At 57.7% G+C, this 24,431-nt stretch overlaps 4 protein-coding genes across 6 annotated transcripts in view; 2 read left to right on the top strand and 2 right to left on the bottom strand.

The window, feature by feature from the left end:
- LOC127037332 (uncharacterized) overlaps nt 1-24,431 on the bottom strand; it is a 472,273-nt gene that overhangs the window by 232,602 nt on the left and 215,240 nt on the right. The window contains exon 2 of one of the 3 annotated variants that reach the window (XM_050928929.1): nt 13,778-13,829. The exons of 1 other annotated variant lie outside the window; for it this stretch is intronic. The gene's annotated coding sequence lies outside the window, so the exon portion shown is untranslated. Of the gene's footprint in view, nt 1-13,777; nt 14,021-24,431 lie in introns of those variants that run through there. One more of the 3 variants, XM_050928927.1, reaches the window with a different exon arrangement.
- Nucleotides 1-24,431, bottom strand: part of TRIM50 (tripartite motif containing 50) — a 75,745-nt gene that overhangs the window by 9,186 nt on the left and 42,128 nt on the right. The window lies entirely within an intron of this gene.
- Nucleotides 793-18,954, top strand: LOC127037665 (maestro heat-like repeat-containing protein family member 2A). Its single transcript, XM_050929680.1, has 18 exons — nt 793-897; nt 1,620-1,756; nt 2,503-2,631; nt 4,079-4,241; nt 4,372-4,470; nt 5,347-5,498; nt 5,850-5,993; nt 7,033-7,122; nt 7,609-7,701; nt 7,999-8,167; nt 8,426-8,499; nt 10,814-10,924; nt 12,041-12,179; nt 14,437-14,489; nt 17,201-17,308; nt 17,546-17,665; nt 18,046-18,168; nt 18,682-18,954. Exons 1-18 carry the CDS (start codon nt 867-869, stop codon nt 18,952-18,954), a joined length of 2,208 nt encoding a protein of 735 aa, XP_050785637.1. The 5' UTR covers nt 793-866.
- On the top strand, nt 20,939-24,341 carry LOC127037664 (maestro heat-like repeat-containing protein family member 2A). The gene is made up of 6 exons (XM_050929679.1): nt 20,939-21,130; nt 21,473-21,552; nt 22,087-22,201; nt 22,339-22,434; nt 24,019-24,123; nt 24,324-24,341. The coding sequence occupies exons 2-6, from the start codon at nt 21,530-21,532 to the stop codon at nt 24,339-24,341; spliced, it is 357 nt and encodes a 118-aa protein (XP_050785636.1). The 5' UTR covers nt 20,939-21,130; nt 21,473-21,529.

Genomic DNA, 24,431 nt, shown 5'->3' with positions numbered 1-24,431 from the left:
TAGACAAGGTCACGCCATTTTTCCTTCACCCATTAGATTCAATTGAAGGACAAAGAAGATTTTAGTTTCAGTGTGTATAGGGCAATGAATATAGAGGTGCACCAAAAAAAGGCTTTTGATTAGTATATAGAAGACTTATGAGAGTTTAACATGCAAAACTCATACAAATTACATAAATAAATACATATATTAACATACATAAATGATGATATTTGCTAATGTATGGATGGAAGGGTGAATTGGATGGGGTGATTGGATGGATTAGATCAGAGAGATGGCTGGGTAGGAAGGGAAGTGATTCCTAGGCTTGGTATACAGCCAGGATCCCCTCCCATGTTCACAGCAGGGTCAGGGCAGGTCTCCAAGGAGAGACAGGAGCTGTTGCTTGCCTGTTTCTTCTCAGAGCTGAGGACCCATGTGAGTCGTTCAGTGAGAAGCAGCAGGGGAAGTCTAGTCTTGCCCTGATGCCCTGTCAGTGTGTCTCAGCCCCACCCTGGATGGACCCCTCTAAGGGCAAGAGGGGTGTTCTGCCTCTGCGCCTACTTGAGGGGAGTCCATCAGTGTCAGTTGTGATCATGGTTCTTGTGTGACGAGCTCCTGCCCCTCCAAACTGGACTGAGGCCATAATGCATTTGAAGGTGTCTGGATCTGGGGTTTTGGTTTGATCCATTACAGAGAAAAGGGAGAACCATGAAACTTGGAGCCAGATCCCAGTTTGGATCCCAGGTGCACTGGTCAGGGGCACTGGCTCAATCCCATCTGTAATTATTCGCCCTTGTGATACGCAGAGAAACTCTCTGAACTCATCACTAGCCAGTGCTACTGACCAAGTATCTATTTGTACCGAGTGGAGTGGAGGAGGAGGAATGGCTGATGCAGTGGGACAGTCCCATGCAGGTAAGAGGACCCATTCCAAGAAGTGACATCAGGAGGGGTTGGGGCAGGAGGCAGGGTCTCTCCTGCTTTGTTCCCCAGCTGGTTTAGGGATACCATCTGGATCCCATCTCAGAGGCAGGGCCCTGCGTGTGCCAGGAGTTGGGGCCCCTACTTTGCAATTGTTGCCCTGAGTCTTGGCTTTTGCTTGGCTAGAAACTTGGTTTCTAGCACTTATGGGTGCAAAGGAATCTTGGAAACATCTGTCCTCTCTTGCCCTTGCCAAGAGCATCGTGTGCACTGCAGGCCCTGGTCCTCAACCCCATGGAGTGGCCTCTGCCCAGCCCAGGGACAGCCAGTGACCAGGGCAGGAGAATTTCCAACTGCTCAGCGCAGCTCCCAGGGGCTATCAGCATCCCCAAAGGTGGGATCTGGCCCTGGGTGTCCAGTTGGGATGAGGAGTGAGGGAGGAATTGGGTCAGACTCACCCCTGGGCTTTAGCTGTTTGGGGGGAACCGAACCCATTCCGAGTGGAGAGTCAGTTTGGATTGAGGTTCCATTTCACCCAGAGCTGGGGGTGTCTGAGGGCAGGTGACCCTCCAGGCCTATCTCTAACTGAGAGCCTGAGTGATGCTGAGCTGAGATCTCACTCAGGACAGGTCCTGCCTGTTAGTTACCAGGGGAATGCTGGCCCCTTCCCAGCCCCAGGCAGCTCTGGGGGTAATAACCAGCTGCATGTTCTGCAGGTGTGCCCCATCAGATCTCCAACCTCCTGCAGCTGGCAGGAGGCCACAAGGACATTGTGGCAGGCATCATGCAGGCAGCCAGGGTCCAGCCAGCTGCTGTGGCCTCCCTTCTAGTCCAGATCCTCCAGCAGGATGAGGTAAGGCAGCTCCTTAAGTCACACACTGGCCTGTCTGTCTCCAGGTGGCCGGCCAGCTGACCTAAAGCAAAGGATAATGCCCCCAAGCACTGTGTGTCTCACCAGGACACTTCCTGTTCTGTCTTCTGTTGTTGTGAGCAGTTAAACAGTGCTTGTCCTCCCCAGAGGTGGCTGCACTTCAGTGGCAGGTGAAGTGACCAATACAGACGAGGACCAAACGCTGCTCCCCGCTCTGCTGCCAGCTGTGCAGTTGGAGCCAGTGGGCTGCTGGTGTCAGAAGAATTGGGATTGGCCCTGTGTTTGTAAATCACTTTGAGTCTCCCCCATGGAAGGAGCTTTAGAAACAAAGGGCCACATCCTGCTCCAGGTTCCAGCCGCTCAATCTGGAGTGATTCCATGCACTCCAGTGGGGCTACTCCGGATTCACACCAGCGTCACAGGCAGCAGGCAGTGGCCAAAGGGGTTGATTTGAATGTGGGTGCGTTATCCCCTGAGCTCCTTATGGCCCAGAGCCAGGTGTTGGGCAATCAGGGCCCGACTCTGATCCCTGTAATTCAGGGGGAGTCCGTAGGGAGTCCTCTGAGGTCCCTGGAGTAAGTGGGAGCTGAATCCGGCCCAGCTTCACACATGCCACCATTTCCTGGGCTGACTGGAGCCCTGTGGACGTCCCTGGGAGCTGGCTCCATGTCCCAAGCCACAGGCCACTTTCCACTGACCTCCCTTGGCCCCTCGCCTCTCCGCCCCAGGTGTCTGCCAGGCAGAAGGTGGCGGCATACAAGAGCTTCAGGACCGGGTCGCTGGAGCAGGGGATGGAGGCAGGACTTATCGGCAGCCTCATTGCTGTGGCCTCCCAGCAGATGAGGGCGGCTCCAGAGGTGAGTGACTCTCTCAGGGCAGCTACAGGGGACGCCTGCGGTGAAATCTTCCCTCCGTGGGTCTGAGGGAGCTGAGCCCCAGGCCCCACGTGGGATACGGGCCACTGGAGAGGGCTCCCAGCTCCCTCAGTGAGAGATGCCCCTGGGTCCATATGGATCCTACCAGGAGATGCACCATCCTAGGCACAGAGGCCAGAAGAGGGGGTGGCCCACAGCTCCCCCGAGAACCTCCCCTGAGCCAGAGGCTCCTTCAGGAGACACAGAGTGAGCGGGTGCAGCGCCAGTAGGGTCGTGCCAGGCTCCCATCTGGGTGCATGGGTGCAGTGCCAGTGGGGTTGTGTCAGGTTCCCATCTGGGGTGAGTGAGTGCAGTGCCAGTGGAGTCAGTGGGGTTGTGCCAGGCTCCCATCTTGGTGAGTGAGTGCAGTGCCAGTGGAGTCAGTGGGGTTGTGCCAGGTTCCCATCTGGGTGCACAGGTGCAGTGCCATTGGGGTCATACCAGGCTCCCATCTGGGGTGAGTGGGTGCAGTGCCAGTGGGGTTGTGCCAGGCTCCCATCTGGGTGCGCGGGTGCAGTGCCATTGGGGTCATGCCAGGCTCCCATCTGGGGTGAGTGGGTGCAGTGCCAGTGGGGTTGTGCCAGGCTCCCATCTGGGTGCACGGGTGCAGTGCCATTGGGGTCGTGCCAGGCTCCCATCCGGGGTGAGCGGGTGCAGTGGCAGTGGGGTCGTGCCAGGTTCCCATCTGGGGTGAGCAGATGCAGTGCCAGTGGGGTTGTGCTAGGTTCCCATTGGAGGTGAGCTGGTGCAGTGCCAGTGGGGTCAGTGGGGTCGTGTCCCGTTACACCAGGTCTGCTCACCCACAGGGTCAGGTTCATGGTAAAGTGCCTCTGCCCAGAGGAAAAGCCCAGGAGTAGGCTTAGAAGAGCCACATCCCCTGCTCCAAAGAGACGTCTGACCAGGACCTCCTGTCTGGGGTGGGGCCTCTCCAGGGCACTCTCTGGGCTGAAGCTGAGATTTTCAAAGCCCCTAGGGGTTTTAGACACAGAAGTCCCCTTGGGTTCAGAGGAGCTGTATGTAAATCCCCTTGGTGGCTCTGAGAGTCTCGGCTCTTGGCCTGAGATGGTGTGCAGATCCCAAGGGCGGCTTCAGTCAGGCTGGAAGAGGGGCACTTACAGGGCTGCATGTTGGGGTGCTCTGGCCTGGTGAGCCAGCTTCACTGAAGGGAGAAGGCAAAGTGGGAGGTCACCCAGGAAGAGGAGGAGACCCATCCTAGGCAGGGGCCATGCCAAATATTCTCTGCCTTGCGGGGTCAGTGTTCGGTGAGTGCCCCCTCTAGTACCTGAATCCCTGCCATCTAAGCCAGGGCATGTTACCCCCCTTGGGGCTGGTGCCCTTATGCCCCTACCCGGCTCTGGATCACTAATGGGCTCTGCCATTCCTTCTGCAGGAGGCCTCGATTGAGCTCCAGGCGGCTGCCAGTGATACCTTGGCCCACCTCGCTGGCAGCTACTTCGGGCCGGTGATGCGGGAGCTCCAGAAACACCTGAGGCCTTTTGTGTTGCCAGCGGAGTTCACCCTCCTCACCCTGGGCAAGGTCATGGCGGCCAGCGGTACGGTACCACTCCATCCCCCGCGCGGGCCCATTGCTTCGAGGATGCTTGCACCCTGCAGTGTCCCTGGGCCTGCAGTTGCCTGAGAGCCGGTTCCGTCCATCTCTGATTGGGTCTTCTCTCTGTGCAGTGTACAGGTGTGTCCCTTTCCTGGGCATCACCCTGACCACCATGCAGACCGTGATGCGAGGGATAGATGACAGCAGGAGACGAGGGGCCTTCTGCACCGGTGAGGGGACCACTTGGGCCAAGCCTTTGTTCTAGATGGTGGGTAGAGTTGGAGCTGGTTCGACCCCAGATCCCGGCACCCCATGACCCTGGGATCTGAACAGCCCTGGACTCTGTGTAACCCTGATCCAGACCCCAGCGTTGCCTCTTGGCCCCGTCTCTAGTCTGTGGAGGTGGAGGAAGGGGAGGGACAGTATGGTCTGGACACCTGGGTTCTTCTCCCTGGCGGGGGAAGGTGGGGCTGGCAGGTTAATTCATTGGGCAGGGGAGCGCTCCAGTTACTCTGATGGTGGGAGCCATAGAAACACCTGTACATGGAAGGCACTTTTTAGCGGAGGTCTTGGTTCACTCCCATGTCTTGGGGAAAGGGTATGTAGGTGCCGGATCTCGGCACACTGACAGGTGTGTCATCATTGGCTCCATGGCATCAGGGCCCGGCCTTGTCTCTGTCACGCCTGCTGCCTGCAGGGACTCATGTCATGCCCCAAGGAGCCTCACTTAGGGTTGCCAGTTTGGTTGACTGTATTTCTGGAGGTTTCATCACATGACATAATCTTTAATGAAAGATTAATCTTTGATTCCTGGAGATCTGGGGCAATCCTGGAGGGTTGGCAATCCTACGTCACTGTCTGCAGAGACCCACATGTCCTGCCCGCTGGAGGCTGCAGCATGAACCCTGGGAAGGAGGGGGCAGAAAGTGCAGCATGAACGGCAGGGGGCAGAGTCTGCAGCATGATCCCTGGCGCACAGGGGGCTAGGTGGGAGTAGACCCCTGCAGAGACTGAAGTTCCTGAGAGTGGCAGAGTTTGAGCTGCTCTGTAATGAACTATGTCTCAGCCCTGGACTGAGCTGCCCTTTGCCCCCCCCCCCCCAACAGCCCTGGAGTGCATGTGTGGGGCAATCAGCACTTACCTGAGGAGCTGGGAGAGGAGCAGCTATCCACAAATCACGCTCCAGCGCTTCTCTGCATACCTGCTCCCCATGTACCGGTACCTCATCAGCGCCTGGCTGCCCAGCGAGGACACAGAGGTGAGGGGCTCGCACAGGCACTGTGGCCACCGGTCACTTGCTCTGCATCTCCCCACAAGCCCTTTCGCCCCTGGCCCCTTTGTAAGGAGCAGACCCCGGGTGGAAATCTCTCCTGTCTTGGGGTGGGGAATGTCACCGGATGCTAGGGGCTGTGGAGGTGGAGGGCTAAGAGCCAGGATTCCTTGGCCAATGTCCTCCTGTAGCATAGAGGCCAAACTGATCTCCCTGCATCTCAGGCTGGTCCCTACCGCTCTCGGTGCCTGAGCCAGTGCTGGAAGGAGAAGTACAGGATCCAGTGACTGAGCTGCAGGGGACCAAGCCAGCAGTCACCCTGTACCCATCTCTCGACAGGTCAAACTGGCTGTCCTCAAGGCCCTGGGGCCAATGCTGAACATCCTGCTGCCCAGGAAGGATCTGCAAAACCAGATTTATGGGGACATCCCCCTGCTCCTGGCTCAGTATGGGAAGAACATCGAGGCCTTTTACATCACCAAGGTGAGTGGGGGAGAGTGTTCCCTGCAGGCTCCATGGGCCAGCAAGTGAGCTATCAGATCAGCTGCAGTATGTTGGATGGGGGTTTCCAGGGCTGGGAAGGGGTCCCAGCACCAACCCCCCTCCTAGGGGGTCAGAGTTGACTCCTGGAACAATCACACATAACAACAGCACAACACTGTTCTGTGACCCCGGCAAAGGCCGGAGCAGACCCAGGCCAGGATCCCCAGTAGGGGTTACACAGCACAGCTTACAGCTGTACCCCCTGGATCGACACACACAGACTCTCTGCCCCATGCCCCTGGGGTCAGTCCAGCTGGACCATGCTCTGGGTGGCGCTGGCGGGCTGGGTGAGCTCAGCATGGTGGGTTGGTTAGTGGTCTCAGCTCCTGTCAGCTCCTGAGAGTTTACACAAACCCCCTTTTGCCAGCAGCCAGCTCTCCTGCCAGCAGCTCCCGCCTTGCCCTAGCTCAGGGCTCCTGTCCTGCTGCTTCTTTGTTTTCTTTCCAAATTTCCCAGGCTGCCCCACACCATTCGTTCAACCCCCCCCCCCCCCCACCAGGGTCCGAGTTAAGTCTGTGTGTTTGAGCGGCAGTCCCCCCAGCCTCACCTGCTCCACAAGTGTGCATAGCATACGCCCAGCCTGCACCCAGCGTGCAGAGCGCTCATGGCTCTCGCTGTGTGGAGGAGGGCTGGCTGAGAGGCCGACTCTGGACCAGGATCCAGAACTCCAACAGTCCATGTGTCGGGGTTGCTCAGATCTGGGACTCCAATTCCCCAATCCCACCCATGTCAGGCAGGAGTGACTCCATCATGGCCAATGAGCTGCTGCCCCAGGGTCAGAGCAGAATCTGGACCTCTACACTAAGCAGAATTCCCCGCTTCACCACGCTTCCAGGGTGATGAGAACCTCTTTCTCCCCAGAGCCTTCAGCCGGGGGTGAAGCAGACACCTCTGTGGCTGATGAGTTGATGTCAGTGCAGCTGGGACCTGCTGCTCCCCTGTGCCGGCTCTGCCTAACATCTCTTCCTGTCTGTTGCAGGTTCTGGGAGAGATCTTGCAGGCCTCTTCCTCCAACAACCCGATCCCAGAGATGTATGTGGAGGCCATCTCCCATACGCTGAGTTACCAGGTATGGGGAAGTGGGGCTGGCATAAGTGTGCTGGGGCCAGTAGAACTCAGGGATGCCAGCAGGCATCTGTAGAGTGCACAGTGCTCCCTGCCCCCTGTACTGGAGACCTCCCTGTGCCCTCAGCATTCCATACAGCGGGATTCAACAGCGCTCAGCACTGCGCAGGATCAGGCTCTTAGTGTCTGTGGGACCAGTTCTCCTCTCTTGTGTGGAGTCTGGGGTTGTTTCTCCTGATTTACCCTGGTATAAGTGAGAGCAGGATCAGGTCCTTTAGTCCCTTCTCATGGCTCTGGCTATGTCATACGCAGTACGTACCGCAGGATCTGTGGTGGTCACATGGCCCAATCGGTTCTGAATCGTACTCCTAGCCCCATCAGTGTGAATCTGCACTGGGGTCTGAGGAGTTGCAGAATCGGGCCCTGGATCCTTTGGGAGGTTCCTGTTTGAGCGAGCAGGCTCCTCTGACCTGTTCCCATCTCCCCACAGGTCACTTCCAAAGTGCAGCGGCCCTATCGGCTCTGCAGGGAGAACTACACAGAGATTTCCCACGTCTTCCTGCAGCTCGGAAAGGGGGTGGTGGTGAGAGGCTGCAGCCCAGACGAGCGGGGCATGGAGTGCCTCGAAGCTCCCGCTGCTGTGTCCGGATCCCTGATTCAGCGCAGGAGAGGAGAGCTCACTCTTTACTGTCCATCATTCCGTTTCCTATTCTCTGTAGCCCATTCTTATCTATCAGAGCTGTTGGGGATTTTCCATCGAAAACTGGAGATCAGGGGAGATACCCGTGTGGGGATCCTTGCCCTGATGTCATATGTTATTGGGGCTGAAGGTAGGAGCAGGGGAGCAAGAGCTCAGAGACTTTCCCTTATATCATGTCAGAGCGAGCTCCTGGTGCAGCACAGGACCGCTATGCAGCTTCAGGGCCTGTGGGTCTGGCTGCCGGGCCCTGAGTGTGACCTGCTCCCTGTAGCAATGGACAGTCTTCCCCGTGCTCCCATGCTGCGCTGGACAGACACACCCCAAAGCTCTGCACACTCGGACGCTGAAGGTGAGCCTGCCTGCACCAGCCATGGCTGGGAACAGGTGAGGGTGTGGTGCTTCTGCCGGGGCCCAGCTAGCAAGGGGCACTCAGGGGTGGGGAGGAGGGGAGTGAGAATGAGCGTGAGAGCCCTCACCAGGCGGCCTTATTGAAGACACATGGGTACATTGTTCCAATGAGGTGGGGGGACTCTGTGATCCTGCTCCCGGCCATACGGAGCTTCTCTGTGGCTCTGGCTTAGTGATGCTGTGTGCCCGTCTCTTCCAGTTCCGGGGATGGCCAGCCTGAAACACCTGTGCATCAAATCAGTGAAATCAGTTCTTACCGATGGGAGTCCCACGGTGAGAGAACAACAGTGCCGGGTGCGGGTGAGGCGGGCAGTGCCGGGTGCAGGAGAGGTGGGCAGTGCGGGAGAGGCGGGCAGTGCCGGGTGCGGGAGAGGCGGGCAGTGCCGGGTGCGGGTGAGGTGGGCAGTGCCGGGTGCGGGTGAGGCGGGCAGTGCTGGGTGTGGGAGAGGCAGGCAGTGTGGGAGAGGTGGGCAGTGCCGGGTGCAGGTGAGGCGGGCAGTGCCGGGTGCGGGAGAGGCGAGCAGTGCTGGTTGCAGGTGGGGCGGGCAGTGCCAGGTGCGGGTGGGGCGGGCAGTACCGAGTGCGGGTGAGGCGGGCAGTACCGAGTGCGGGTGAGGCGGGCAGTGCCGGGTGCGGGAGAGGCGGGCAATGCCGGGTGCGGGTGAGGCGGGCAGTGCCAGGTGTGGGTGGGGCGGGCAGTGCCGGGTGCGGGTGGGGCGGGCAGTGCCGGGTGTGGGAGAGGCGGGCAGTGCCGGGTGCGGGAGAGGCGGGCAGTGCCGGGTGCGGGTGAGGCGGGCAGTGCCGGGTGCGGGAGAGGCGAGCAGTGCTGGTTGCAGGTGGGGCGGGCAGTGCCAGGTGCAGGAAAGGCAGGCAGTGCCGGGTGCGGGTGAGGCTGGCAGAGAGTGGGCAGCTCAGGCTGAGATTCTGTGACGCAGCATAAACCTCACAGGCCCCATTCCCCTCCCAACCACACCAGCATCTCTCCATTGATGCAGTGGGTTACTCTTGATTCTCACTGGGGTGAGTGAGAATCTGGTTCTGTAGGCCTAGTGCAGGGTCCTTAATGCCCAGTCACTGAGGGGTTAACTCCAGCTCAGTTCACCCTCTCCATGTGCAGGTGTCATGGTGGGGCTATAAACTGGCTTCTGGGGAGGCAGAGGGGGCAGGAGGCCTGGGGACAGACCACAGGTACAGGGACTCAAGGGGAGGGGAGCCAAGCACCAGGCAGGGTTGTGTGCTGGTTATTTTCTGATCGTGTGAATTTTGGCTTTCTCTTTATTCACATGACCCCAGGGATAGGGGGTGGTAGGCACACACTGATGGTGGCTTGGAGGAGTTGTCTGTGGTGCTGAAGGCAGTTCTCTCATCATGTGAGGGGACCAGGAGGGGCTTGGATCTGGGCAAAAGATTCAGGCCCTGATCCCATAGAAAGATGTCCATTGACTCTAGTGGGCTGTGGATCAGGCTCTCAGTTGGTTCCAAGGGGAAATCCTGCTCTAGCTGCCTGGGGCAGGGACTCTCTCTGGACTCCCAGTTGCTCAGTGAGGCAGGGTCTGGTCCCAGAGGCTCAGGAGTCTCCCTAATTGACTGCTGTTCTATAAGCTGTCACCAAGGAATGGGCTGGTCCCGGTTCCTTTGGTGCTGTTCGGCAGAGGGAGCCAGCTGATCCCCAGAGTCCCAATGAACCTTTCCACCATTCTGTCAGCCTGGGGCTGGGCTGGAGTGAGCCTGTGGAACCCAAGAATCTCACCAAGCTGGATTCCCTCGATCTGCATTTTACCCAATAGAAAGCCTCTCTTCACTTGGCTAAGGCTTTTGCAACCCCAGAATGTCCAGCCATTTTGAGACCATAACATAACCTCAGCACCTTCTTTTTCAGTTTATCTGGTACAAGGAGCTAATACCTGTACCCATCACCCACTGGTTTCCCCATGTTCTATACAATATTTTATCTTTAAACTCCACACTTTCCCACTGTGACCAGAACGTTTTTACTGTGGTGTTGTGCGGGGACCAACGTTCCAGGGTGGCTGGGTTTGCCTGTTGATTTGCCAGTCACACGCTATCACAAGATCAGGATCCCTCTCGGGTCCAACGGGGCCTAGTGCTGGTGTGTGGAGGGACATGCCTGTGCTGCTGCCAGCCGTCTCACCCTCTGTCTCACTACCATCTGTGACAGTGTCTCCTCCTGGCCCTGCAGGTGAGGCTGGCTGTCCTACAGGCCATTGGCACCCTGGTCTCAGCAGGGTACCTGGATAAAGTGGAGGGATGGCCTCTCAACTACATTGTCCTGCAGCTTGCTGCGTTGGCCAACTCGCTGGTAAGGGGCAAGGTCAGCTCTCTATCCATCAGACCTGGATTCCCCCCCTTCTCCCCTCCCACTAGTTGCTCTTCCTGGCACTCACCTCCATCCCCATGGCATGTGAGTCACACTCGCCCCTAGATCCCTGACTAATGGCTTCACCCCAGAGATGCCAGTAGGACCCTCCCCGCACTCCATGCCGAGTGTCACCCTCCCCACCCCCACCTCCCAGGCATGGGAGCTGCTCCTCCACACAGAGAATGACCCTGTGCTCATCTTTTCCAGGAGCGTCCAATTCGGAGCCTTCCCCTGGGGGGGCTGCTGGAAAAAGTGGTCCAGAAAACCAGCCTGGCCACCTTAGAAATAATCATTGCCTCGGGCAGGGGGATCAGCCAGGTGAGGGACTCCATTGGCTTAATCGCAGTTACCCCTGATTTACACCAGGCTGAGTGAGAGCAGGACCAGGCCTGGGACACCAGGGTGATTGATTTCAGTGGTTACTGCTGATTTACACCAGTGCAAGGGGAGAATCAGAGCCCGTGGGACTTTCTGTTGATTTTACTGGAAGCAGAATTGGGCCTTGGCTCGTAATTGAACAGTGATAGCATATGGGTGTTGAGGGGGAGGGAGCAGGGCTCTGAGGGGGTGATGGGGAGGGGCAGAGCTGGACTCTGAGCTGGGAAGGCAGAGTAGGAATCTGAGGGGAGGGGGGCAGAGCGGGGCTCAGAGGGGGTGAGGGGGAGGGGCAGAGCAGGGGTCGGGGGGAGGGCAGAGCTGGGCTCTGAGGGGAGGGGGGCAGAGCGGGGCTCAGAGGGGGTGAGGGGGAGGGGCAGAGCAGGGGTCGGGGGGAGGGCAGAGCTGGGCTCTGAGGGGAGGGGGGCAGAGCGGGGCTCAGAGGGGGTGAGGGGGAGGGGCAGAGCAGGGGTCGGGGGGAGGGCAGAGCTGGGCTCTGAGGGGAGGGGGGCAGAGCGGGGCTCAGAGGGGGTGAGGGGGAGGGGCAGAGCAGGGGTCGGGGGGAGGGCAGAGCTGGGCTCTGAGGGGAGGGGGGCAGAGCGGGGCTCAGAGGGGGTGAGGGGGAGGGGCAGAGCAGGGGTCGGGGGGAGGGCAGAGCTGGGCTCTGAGGGGAGGGGGGCAGAGCGGGGCTCAGAGGGGGTGAGGGGGAGGGGCAGAGCAGGGGTCGGGGGGGAGGGCAGAGCTGGGCTCTGAGGGGAGGGGGGCAGAGCGGGGCTCAGAGGGGGTGAGGGGGAGGGGCAGAGCAGGGGTCGGGGGGAGGGCAGAGCTGGGCTCTGAGGGGAGGGGGGCAGAGCGGGGCTCAGAGGGGGTGAGGGGGAGGGGCAGAGCAGGGGTCAGAGGGGGGAGGGCAGAGCTGGGCTCTGAGGAGGGGAGGGTGCGGGGCTCTGAATGGGGTGATGAGTCAGTCCAGCAGCAGGGACACAGGCTGAGACTGTTTGGGGGGGAGCTGGAGGGACAGGATTCACCTAGCCCTGGGCTCTCTCACCCTCGTCTCTGCAGGAGCTCTGGGAACGGCTCCTGGGCTGTGTTACCCGCACCTCTTACACTGATTCCTTGACCCCCCTGTGCCGCTGCCTGAGGGTCCTGGCCACGAAGCGGCAGCAGCACAGACAAGCAGCCCGAGACTGCAGGGATCCAGGTCAGTGCAGCCGTGCTCAGCCCCGGGGATCACAGCCCCAAGCTGCCCCAATCACGGGCATGGGGGCCCTGGGGTAGCAGCGGGGATCTGCTAAGGGAGGGCAGGCCCCAGGGAGCCCCTTGAGGAGCCTCTCCCACAGCACAGTACCTGAGGAGCAGAGGGGAGGTCATGAAGGGATCCCTGGGGGAGAAGGCCACATATCTGCACCTCTGCATGTGCTCTGCAGTGCTGATGCTGGTCAGACATGCCCACCCCTGCCTCCAGCACAGCTCTGCTAGTGGCTGCCCCGCTGCTCTGCCCCTGCCCAGGTTCCAGGCAATCTCCCTGTGTGGTGTGGGGGTCATAGAGCAGCCTGGGCAGTGGGAGAGATGCAAAGCTTTGTCCCACTGATGCAGCTGACCCACTGATGCAGCAGAGCCCCAAACCTGACTGCTCACAGCCTTTTTTCCCCTCTTTTCCCAGCGGCATCTCCGACTCCCCAGCAGCTGCTGGCCCGGCTCCTGGTGAGTGACCCACACCGAGGGAGGGCCCCACCGCTGGGGAGTAGCCCCTGTGAAGCTCGGGTCCTCATCGCCCTGGAGCGAGGGGCGGCCATGATGGGGTCCCTTATGCAGAGCTGCCCGTAGGGAGACTCCCTGACTCCACCTATGGGGCCCCGTGTTCAGGAGGAAAATGCTTAGCACATGTTTCTTGCACAGTCCCCATGCGGAACAGGGCCCGTTCTCTCCCCTCCCTAGTATGGAGGAGGCTCAGCTGGTGCAAATCACCTCCTTTTCCTTCTCAGGTGCTGTCAGCATCCCCCTTCGAGGGAGAAGGGCGTGGAGTGGCTGCGCTGCTCCTGCTAAACGCCCTGCGCCCTGAGATGTATGGGGACGAGGCCGAGCAATGGGGGATGGAGATTCCAGCCATGGTCCAGTATCTTGATGGTAAGGGGTGGGGGTGGGAGCAGCTGGGATGGGGCAAAAGGAGTACCAGTGCCATCCTGCCAGTGCCCTTTCCTGTCTGCAGCAATGGCGCCAGGGAGAGCACAAGGCCTCTTGGATTGTCACACCTGCAGCCTGATGCTGCGTGGTTAGGTCCCCAGATGTCCCATGGGAGGGGTTGGGATGGATCTGTAGAGCGTAGTCAAGAAAATAATCAGTGAGCAAGCAGAGTGAGGAAAGGAGCAGGGAGAGTATCACGGAGTCCCTGGGCGATGCTCTGGAACTAGTCCCCACAAAGCCAGGCAGGACTTTGGGGAGCCTCCTCTCCCTTGGAGCAGACTTGTTCAGGGCAAGAAGCTCACACGGCTTCACCTCCTGGGTCTCTCCTTGGAGCATTCAGCATCCTCTGCCCCTCCGGGCGCTTCCCACAGCGAGCGCGCCCCAGCGGGGTCCTGGGGAAGCCACAGGGTCCTGCACCCCCACTTCGCAGTCAGATATGACTCTCAGCCAGCCAGTAAAACAGAGGTTTATTCAATGACAGGAACAGGGTCTAAAACAGAGCTTGTAGATACAGAGAACCGGACCCCTCGGCCGGGTCCAGTCTGGGGATCAGTGAGCCAGACCCCCCACGTCTGCACTTCACTCCTTGACCCCAGCCAGCTCCAGACTAACAACCCCTCCCAGCCCCTCCTCTCTGCTCAGCTCCTTTCCCGGGCCAGGAGGTCACCTGACCTCTTTGTCTCCAACACCTTCAGTTGGCACCTTTGCAGAGGAGGGGCCCAGGCCATCAGTTGCTAGGAGACAGAGTGCCAGGCATTTAGGTGCACTGGCCCCTTCCTCTGCAGCAATCACACACCCTTATTCCACCACCTAGATATTAAGAACTGCATAGGGGACACTGAGGCACCAACACAATATTTAGAGCAAACATTAAGAACATTCCCAGTTCGTCACAGAGAGTGAGGTGCGATCAGAGCTGAGCTGTGGGAGAGAAAGCTGCTGAGGGCACAGCCAGCACCCTGCAGCCAGACTGGCTAGAGTTGGCTCCTGGGAAACCTAGATGGGACACGTATTCCCTACGAGTCCGTGCCACATTGGAATAGGGTACCCCTGTCATGGGAGGAAGGGCAGGAACTCCAGTGCGGATGGGATCCCTATGTAGGGACCTGCACAGTGGGAAGGGCAGGAGCTTCAGTGTGGATGGGACCCTGGTGTAGGGTCCCCTGGGAAGGGCAGGATGCCAATGCATATGGGACCCCAGTGTAGTCAAGGGGATCCAGAAGAGCCTCCCTGGGGTGCCTGGTTAATGGCCAGCTCTGTACCACTCTCTCTAGGACATAGCAAGTTCTCTCTGGACCAGACCGCGTGGGAGCACAAGCTGTTGGAGGTAACATGAGGGCTTCTATTCATTCTCCCAGCCCCAGAGTGAAGCAGCCCTGGGCTAGTTCCTCATGGAGGGACCTGGTTTAGAGAGTCAGAGTTTGGCTTGGTGTCCTTGGCCAGAATTTCCTGTTGTCCCCACTGTTGGGCTGTTAAGCAGCTGCCACGCTCCACCCCAGAGAGAGTTGCATTTCACTGAAAAGGAGGTTCCTGTGTGTGCCTGGAAAGAGCGTTGGGACAAGCAGTGCTATGGAAATGAAAGCGTTAGATCCTGGGCCAGGGCTGTCCCTGCTGGCAGTCAGGAGAGTTGCCCTAGCAGGTGATTTAGCACACTTCCTCTGTGTCATAACATTTCTTCCCAGATCTGGACCTTAGCGTCCAAAATATGGGTGTTAGCATGAAAACCTCCAAGCTTAGTTACCAGCTTGGACCTGGTATTTGCTGCCACCAGCTAGGAATTATACAGTGCCTAGCTCACTGTGGTCTCCCCAAAACCTTCCGTGGGGGACCCCCAGACTCAGATGCCTTGAGTCTTACAACAAAGGGAAATAACCCCCTCCCCTTATTTCCTTGTTACTTCCTCCCAGGCTCCCCTCCCTGGACGACCCTAGGAGATTCCCTGCTTCTAGTCCTGGAAACACAAGTACCGAGAGATGTAATCTCTCTCCCCCTCACCCAGAGGGTATGCAAAGTCAGGCTTAGTAAATCTAACACAAAGAGATTTTTCCCCCTGACTTCTTCCTCCCACCAATTCCCTGGTGAGCTGCAGACTCAAATCCCTGGAGTCCCCACTAAAGAAAAACTCCAACAGGTCTTAAAAAGAAAGCTTTATATAAAAAGAAAGAAAAAGGACATTAAAAATAGGCTCTGTATCAAGTTGACAATATACAGGGTCAATTGCTTAAAAGAAAAATGAATAAACAGCCTTATCCAAAAAGAATACAATTTAAAACATAGCAACTACACACATGTAAATACAAAAAAGCAATATAAACCTGTTGTCTTACTATCCTTGTACTTACAATTTGGAAACAGAAGATTAGAAAGGCAGGAGACAGAAAAATCACTCTCAGAGCCGAGAGAGCACAGACCCAAGACAAAGAACAATGAACTCACACCCAAAACTTCCCTCCACCCAGATTTGAAAAAGTCTTGTTTCCTGATTGGTCCTCTGGTCAGGTGTTTGGTTCCCTGTGTTAACCCTTTACAGATAAAAGAACATTAACCCTTAGCTATCTGTTTATGACAGTCTGCCAGTTCTAAAATGCTCAGCTCCTCGGTTCTCAGCGGTGAGAGCCCCCTCCTCACTCACCTCCCTTGCATTTCTCTGTCGAGGGAGCCCCTGCACTGGGAGTGGCAGCTGGAAGCCCCTGGGCTGGGCTTACTCAGTGCTGGCCCCAGTGTCCTCTGTCTAGGACCGCAGGCCAGGAGGGCTCTGGGAAGGCTGGAAGCCAGGATCCCTCATGGGATGAGAGCAGGGGAAGAGACTCTGCCTCTAAATGACTCTCTGTGATGGGTTTGGTCACAGAGATCCCCTTGGAACTGTCACCTGGTAAGCTGAATTTACCTCTGAGCCCATTTTCCCTGCCAGCTTGGGACTCCAGAACCCTATCTTGCTGAGCCAGACACACTGGCCTGCTGCAACGCAGACTCAGGGTCTGGTCCATGCCCCCAAAGCTGCAGACTTACCTGAAAACAGCCCAGCAGGTTGCCTCTCTCCAGCACCCAGACACCCAGCTCCCAATGGGATCCAAACCCCAAATCAATCCGTTTTACTCTATATAAAGCTTATGCAGGGTAAACTCATAAATTGTCCACCCTCTGTAACACTGATAGAGAGATATGCACAACTGTTTGCTCCCCTAGGGATTAATCACTTCCTCTGGGTTTATTAATAAATAAAAGTGATTTTATTAAGTATAAAAAGTAGGTTTTAAGTGGTTTCAAGTAATAACAGACAGAACAAAGTTAGTCACCAAGCAAAATAAAGCAAAAATACACAAGTCTAAGCTCAATACATTAAGAAACTGATTACAGGTAATATCGCATCCTCAGAGATGGTCCAATAAGCTTCTTTTGCAGACTAGACTCCTTCCTAGTCTGGGCCCAGTCCTTTCCCCTGGTACAGTCTTTGTTAGATCCAGCTGACATCTCAGGTGGTAAGCAGGGGTTTTCTCATGACTAGCAGCCCCCTTTGTCCTGCTCCAACCCCTGTTATAGCTTTGGCACAAGGCGGGAATCTTTTGTCTTTCTGGGTCCCCACCCCTCCTTCTAAATGGAAAAGTACCAGATTTAAGATGGATTTCATTATCAGGTGACATGGTTACGTGTCACTGTAAGGCCCCTAGTCTCCATTCTTCCTGGGTTGGCCCACAGGTACACAGGAAGGCTTTCAGGTAAATAAACCATTTACAACCAGTTATCCTAGTCAATAGGAGCCATCAAGATTCTAAACCACCATTCATGACCCACACTTTGCATAATTACAACAAGACCTCAAGAGTTATACTTCCTATTTCTAGCTTCAGATACAAGAATGATATATGCATAGAAATAAGAGGAACATATTCCTTAGGTTATAATCTTTGTTATGATACCTTACATGAGACCTTTTGCATAAAGCATATTTCAGTTACATCGTATTCATGTTCATAAGCATATTTCCATAAAACATACGTTGTGCAATGTCACACCCGCCTCCGGCTCCTTTCCACACAGTTCCTCCGAAAGACCTTGGGGAGGAGCAAAGAGGGTGGCTGGAGCCAGGATCTGAGCCAGGAGCTGATCCAGCAGATAGGCAGCTATGCCAGCGCCTCAGTGGAGAAGGTCAGTTCCCAGAGAAGGCCTCTCTGGTACTGAGAGGCTCTGGGGAGGGGCAGAGGGCGCTGGGGAAGTCCCACACCAGTGAAACCCCTGTAGTTCCTCTTGTGCAGGTGGGGCCAGGCCCTGCCTGAAGCTAGGGATCCTGATCCTGGCTCAGGCTGGCCTGGCCTTCACCCCAGCAGTGGCACAGACCGCCCTCCCCGGGGCTGGGGCTAAGCCCTCCCTTGCACTCTCTTTCAGGCTTTCCTCTACAAGGCTCTGGGCACAGCCCTGGCCATGAGCAGGGATGTGGCTTCAGTGACAGGACAGCTCCGGACGCTGCTGTCCATGGCCGACTATCTGAATGGTGCAGAGATGGAGGTGAGGGGCTGAGCCTGCCTGCACCCCAGAACTCTGGAGGGCCCTTCCCCCAGGCAGAGGCCTGTGGCCTTTGTGTGTGATTGGAGCTCCTGGGGGTGACTAAGGAGGGACTGGAGCACTGGGCCCAGGGACTGGCAAGGCTGGTTGTGACTGGGAGTGTTGGGCCTGGAGACTGGTTGTGACTGGGAGTGTTGGGCCTGGAGGCTGGCTGTGACTGGGAGCGTTGGGCCTGCAGACTGGGGAGACTGGCTGTGACTGGAAGTGCTGGGACTGGGGACTGGGGAGACTGGCTGTGACTGGAAGTGCTGGGACTGGGGGGGCTCCACGCTGTTCTGGAGTTGCTGATGGCTCTCGACTGACTCCGAGCTCTCTGCTCCCAGTGCCTTGGCTCCTGCCTGCAGCTCTGTGCCAGGGAGCAGCTGGATGCCACCCTGAGAGCTCTAGGTGACTTTGAGGACGAAATAGCGGAGGGGGAGGATTCCTGGCATCTCAACTTACGCAAGGTACAGCACCCTGCTTGTCCCAGCCCCCAACCCTGTCTGCATGGGGCTGTTGGCTGGGGTCCGGGCCAGCAAGGCACAGGCTGGCAGTGCAGAGGGGCTGGGCTGGGTTAACCAACTTTCTGATTATCAGAGCCCAAAGCTGGCCCAGGCAGAACCATGGTTCTGATCCAAGTGGACCCTGTCTGGATTTGGAGATGGAGCCTCTCTGTAGCCACATGGGTGATCACCTGAGGGAACTGGTTAAGTAGGCAGGGGTGAAGCTGGGGGATCACCCCCAGGGCATGTGGGGAGCACAGGTCTGAGGGCTGGTTCTATCCGAGGGAGGGCATGGAGAACCAGAAGTTTGTTCTTGGAGGTGGGGGTTAGAGCTGGCAGGGTCAGTGTTTATAGAATCTAGGGAACAATCTTCTCAGCCCATGAGCCCCAAGGAAGCGCTTGCTGTGGGCGGTCGGGAGTTGGGGAGGGAAAGGCCTTTCCCCAGTGACATCCCTGCTCCTCTCTTCATTGCCCCAGGGCCAGGCCTCACAGGAGAGGGACAGAGTGGGGAGCGCCCTCCTGCTGTTCTACAGCAGTGCAGCAGCCCAGGCGTCCCCCCAGCAGCTGCTCCCTCAGCTGGCGGACAAGATTGTACCCAAAATCCTGCACCATTACAGCACCAGCTCCCAGGTATCTGCCTGCAGAAGTTGGTCCCAATCTCCATGCCATCCCCTCTACCCTCTGAGATTGGGCTCCCAGGGCCTCACAGGATCGGACCTCAGGCCCTGGGGAGAGGGCAGCATGGATTGAAGGGGTCACTGGTGAGTCCAGGACAGCGGGGGCGGTGGAGAGAGAGGTGACTTTTAGAAAGCTTTTGTTACACTACTCTTGCCAGCAAGTTAAAAAAGTATGGATTGGATGAATGGACTATAAGGTGGATAGAAAGCTGGATAGATTGTCAGGCTCAGTGGGTAGTGATCAATGCTTGAGTGCCCCAAGGGTCGGTCCTGGAGCTGGTTTTGTTCAACATCTTTATTAATGATCTGGATGATGGGATGGATTTCACCCTCAGCAAGTTCGCAGATGGCACTAAGCTGGGGGGAGAGGTAGATAAGTTGGAGGGTAGGGATAGGGTCCAGCATGACCTAGATAAATTGGAGGATTGGGTCAAAAGAAATCTGATGAGGTTCAACAAGGACAAGTGCAGAGTCCTGCACTTAGGAAGAAAGTATCCCATGCACTGCTACAGGCTGCAGACTGACTGGCTAAGCAGCAGTTCAGAGGCAGGGATAGCTCAGTGGTTTGAGCATTAGCTTGCTAAACCCAGGATTGTGAGGTCAATCCTTGAGGGGGCCATTTAGGGATCTGGGGCAAAAATCTGTCTGGGGGTTGGTCTTGCTGTGAGCAGGGGGTTGGACTAGATGACCTCCTGAGGTCCCTTCCAACCCTGATATTCTATGATTCTGTGACCTGGGGATTACAGTGGACAAGAAGCTGGATAGGAGTCAGCAGTGTGCCCTTGTTGCCAAGAAGGCCAACGGCATATTGGGCTGTATTAGTAGGAACCTTGCCACAGATCAAGATTATCCCTCTCTACTCAATATTGGTGAGGCCACACCTGGAGTACTGCATTCAGTTTTGGTCCCCCCACTACAGAAAGGATGTGGACAAATTGGAGAGAGTCCAGTGGAGGGCACCAAAAATGATTAGGGGGCTGGGGCACATGACTTACAAGGAGAGGCTGAGGGGACTGGGCTTATTTAGTCTGCAGAAGAGAAGAGTGAGGGGGGATTTGATAGCAGTCTTCAGCTACCTGAAGGGGGTTTCCAAAGAGGATGGAGCTCGGCTGTTCTCAGTGCTAGCAGATGACAGAACAAGGAACAATGGTCTCAAGTTGCAGTGGGGAACGTCTAGGGTGGATATTAGGAAACACTGTTTCACTAGGAGGGTGGTGAAGCACTGGAATGGGTTCCCCAGGGAGGTGGTGGAATCTCCATCCTTAGAGGTTTTTAAGGCCCGGCTTGACAAAGCCCTGGCTGGGATGATTTAGTTGGGGTTGGTCCTGCTGTGAGCAGGGGGTTGGACTAGATACCTCCTGAGGTCCCTTCCAACCCTGATATTCTGTGATTCTATGATGGATGGATGGATGGATGGATCGATGGGAGGATAGCGGGGATGGAAGCAGTCAGCTGGGGCTCTGCTCACCTTTTAGGGCCCTGTGGCTCCCAGCCCAGTCCTCCTCCTTTCCCTGGACCATATAGCTTTAAACCTGCACAGGAACTGGAGGGAGGTGGGTCCGAGGGCCCCCTGGAACAATAAGCACGGCTCCATGCTACCTCCTGCAGGGGGAGGTGGCTCTGGGGGCCCTGGCATATCCCAGGAGGCTTCAGTGCTGATGTTTCACAGCTGCTCACATTTTGATTTTCAGGCACTAGGACTGAACGCCAGGCATACGGTAACGAGCAGGGAGTGTGATCCTACCATGTCCCCCAGAGCCCATGCAGCTTGGGCTGGGGCATCTGCTAGAATTGCGGGAAGGCTGGGGCTGGGCCAGGCTGTGGGCTGCAGGCAGCCAGACTCAGTCTCAGCCCTGGGGATGCTGGTGCATGGGACTAGTTTATGCTGCTGTTCCATGGACCTGGTTCTCTTCTGTGGGGTGGGGGTATTCCTAAGCTTCTGGGACCATCCCCATAAGGGTGCCATGTGACTTTGGGCCCTTCCTATGAGGGGAGCGAGGCGGTGGCCAGGGGCATCTCCGGGGTGGGGTGGTGGAGTGGCCAGAGTGGGAGCCTGTACTCACCCCAAAGGGCTGGGAATGCTGCATCCAACTGTCATTCCCACTCTCCTCTCTGCGGGCATGTAGGACACGGCCCTTACTCTGCGCTTCATTGAGAGCATCTCTGCAGTCAGCCTGGCTGTCCAGAGGAGCGGGGAATCCCAACCCCACCAGCTTCCTCACAAACAGGAGCTGCTCAGCCAGCTGCTGGTGAGTAGGGGGATCCCCAGTCCTGGGGGAGCGGCCTCATGGCCTCATTGTTGCCCTGAGCTGGGATAACTGTGTCCTTGGGAGTAACTGGGGAATGGGCTGCTCTTAGGAGGTCATCCCAATGCTCTCCAAACCTGCCCTGAGGCTGCTGGCTGGACGCAGGGGCTGGCTTGGGGTTGGGGACCCAGCCCATTGGCACGGGGAGGTTCCATCAGCTTCCCCACCCCTGCATTTCTGGGCATTATGTCAGTCCCCCTGGAGGTGAGTGGGAGGTCCCAGTGTCGCCCCCAGGGATACCATGGCTCCCCCCATGTTCTTGGTCTCTCTCTGTGTATACTTCAGGAGATCATTAAGGCCGAGCCATGGAGCTCCCTGCTGTCCCCAGTTCGCCAGGAGGCAATGGTGGCCATCAGGCACCTGAGGTGGGTATTGCTCTGCCCCTGGCCCCCTCTGTGCCAGCTGGCACTTTGGCCATCCTTACACACAGAGACCAGCATGGGCAAGCCCTGACGTGGGCTGTCAGGGCAGTGTATGAGACAGGAGTGTGACCCCCATGATGCCCAGCCTTCCTAGAGCCAGGGGTCAGTTCCCAGGGTGGCATGGCCCCCAGAGCTGAAACAGTCCCGTCAGCTCAGCCCTGGTGATGCTTTGAGCTCCCTGGGACTCAGATCACTGCAGATTGCTCCTGATCTTCGCAGGAGAGCCCAGCTGGGCACAGAGCACCTGCCTGCTGGCAGAGCAACCCCTGCACACACCAGAGAGCAAGGGGAGAGCCCTGGGGAGAAAGGGCAGGGGTGGAGGCACCAGGAGAGCCCCAGGAGCAGGAGGAGGAGGAGGGAGGCAGGGAAGGAAGCAGGGGGAAGGTATTGGCCTGGAGAGGTCTCTGGGTCTGTCCATGCTCACCGGCAGGGGAATGGCGAGCCTCTAACACCTCCCACCATGCTCTCTCCTGCCAGTAAAGCGAAGCAGCCACTGAGCTGCGAGAAGAATCAGGAGTTGATAGAGCAGTGTCTTGATAGTGTCTTCTCCCTGCCTCTCCAGGAGCTCACTGAGGACGTGGGGCCTGTCCAGGTATGTGACAGCCCATCCTCCCTGCCCCTGCCCGGGTACCCCCACAGGCATCATTCTCGCAGGGCTGGGCCTAGGTACCAGCCCCCTCTGCCTCTTGCCAGCCGCTTCAGGGCCTCACTCGTCCCTCTGGATTGCAGACTCTTTATGCCAGCACCATGGCCACCCTGGAGGGGCTGATGCAGATGTTACTGGAGGAGGATGAAATGCCAGAACAACTCCAGAGAATCTTCCGGGTGAGTGGGGGCTGGGCAGAGAGGTCTCCTGTCCATGTGTCCAGACTCCTCGACAGCTCGACAGACCTCAGGGACAAGACTCACCTCCCAGCCTCCTTCCCACCCCGGAGTAAGAGCCTGCCTGGGTATGGCCCTGTGATGTGGGGAGCAGGCGTGAGGAGTCGGGCTGTGGAAGCGGGGTGTTGTGGGTCTGGAGATGCACTAGGGGAGAGCAAAGTCCCAGACTCCAGGAAAGTGTGTGTGTAGGGGTCCAGTCCAGTGTTTCAGGGTTCAGGCATCCCCCGGAAGAAAGAGGAGTGATTTCCCATCAGGAGGGCTGTCAGAGCCCCCTGCAAACAGGAGTCACTCCAGGAGTGGATCTGGCCTGAGGCCTTGTGTCACGGAGTCACCAGGCGATGCTCTGGAACTGCTCCCCACCAAGCCAGGCAGGACTTTGGGGAGCCTCCTCTCCCTTGGAGCAGACTTGTTCAGGGCAAGAAGCTCACACAGCTTCACCTCCTGGGTCTCTCCTTGGAGCATTCAGCATCCTCTTCCCCTCCGTGCGCTTCCCACAGCGAGTCCGCCCAGGCGTGGTCCTGGGACAGCCACAGGGTCCGGCCCCCCCACTTTGCAGTCAGATGTGACTCTCAGCCAGCCAGTAACACAGAGGTTTGTTCGATGACAGGAACAGGGTCTAAAACAGAGTTTGTAGGTACAGTGAACTGGACCCCTTGGCCGGGTCCATTCTGGGGGGCAGTGAGACAGACCCCCCCCCGTCTGCCCTCAGTCCTTGTCCCCAGCCAGCCCCAAACTGAAACCCCCCCCAGCCCCTACTCTCTGCTCAGCCCCTTTCCCCAGGCCAGGAGGTCACCTGATCTCTTTGTTCTCCCACACCTTTAGCATCCCTTGCAGAGGGGAAGAGCCTGGCCATTAGTTGCCAGGTGACAGAGGGTCGGCCAAGAACTGAGGCCCCCACACAGTATTCAGAGGGAACAAGAAGAACAGTCCCACTTCATCACATCTTGGCCCAACATTGCTGGGCTGCATGTGTCCTGGGGTCTGGGAGGGTCAGCCTCAGCCTTTGCCCAACATGGGGCTCATTTCAGACAGAAGCTAGAGGGGGGAAGAACTTCCTTAGAATCATAGAATCCCAGGGTTGGAAAGGACCTCAGGAGGTATCTCGTCCACCCCCCCGCTTAAATCAAAGCAGGACCAATCCCCAGACAGATTTTTGCCCCAGATCCCTAAGTGGCCCCCTCAAGGATTGAACTTACAACCCTGAGTTTAGCAGGCCAATGCTCAAACCACTGAGCTCTCCCCCCTTTGTCTGAGCAGAAACACTCCCTGGAGTGCTGCACCCCAGAGGGGAGGGCGGTTGGACTGGCCCCACTTCCCTGGTTTCCGTCCCTTTGAAGACCTGCACCACGGCTGTTCATCCAGCCCCTCCCCCTTCAGGGGGCTGGGAGCAGAGCACTGCTCTGGGCATGGCCCAGGAGGTGCCATGCGGAGGCCTCTCCAGTTTCCATTCCCTCCTCCCCCCTCTGGGCCCTTCCTCCTCCAGGTGCAGTTGGTGGGGGCTTGCTCATTGCCCTGCTCTGCCCGCAGCTCCTGAAGAGATGGCTGGTGTCAAAGCAAGTGTGGGAGCGTGCACGTGCCATGCGGGTCAGCACCCACCTGCTGAAGGCGTATCTCCAGATGGTCACCATCACCGTGAGTACCACCCCACCTGCCTGGCCCAGTGCCTGCCTGCAGCAGGCTCAGGCACTGCTTCTGCCCCAGGGCGTCCCCACGGCTCCCATATGGGGAAGGGCAGAGCGGGATCCCTGGGCCTCAGCAGCCCCGGCACAGCAGAGAGTGGCCTGGGGGCAGCCCCTCAGTACCTCCCTGGCTATGGGTCCCTGTGGGGAAAGGGCCTGCTCTCATGGTAGTCAGGCTGGTCCCTGGGAGCAGGCAGCTGTCGGCAGAGTGAGGTCGCTGCCTGGTGTGGACCAGATCCTGGGCCAAGGCGAGGCGAGAGG

Source organism: Gopherus flavomarginatus, chromosome 19, assembly GCF_025201925.1.
Source record: "Gopherus flavomarginatus isolate rGopFla2 chromosome 19, rGopFla2.mat.asm, whole genome shotgun sequence".
Lineage (NCBI taxonomy): Eukaryota > Metazoa > Chordata > Testudines > Testudinidae > Gopherus > Gopherus flavomarginatus.
The sequence above is the reverse complement of the archived record's forward strand: the minus strand, read 5'-3'. Positions and strand labels throughout refer to the sequence as shown.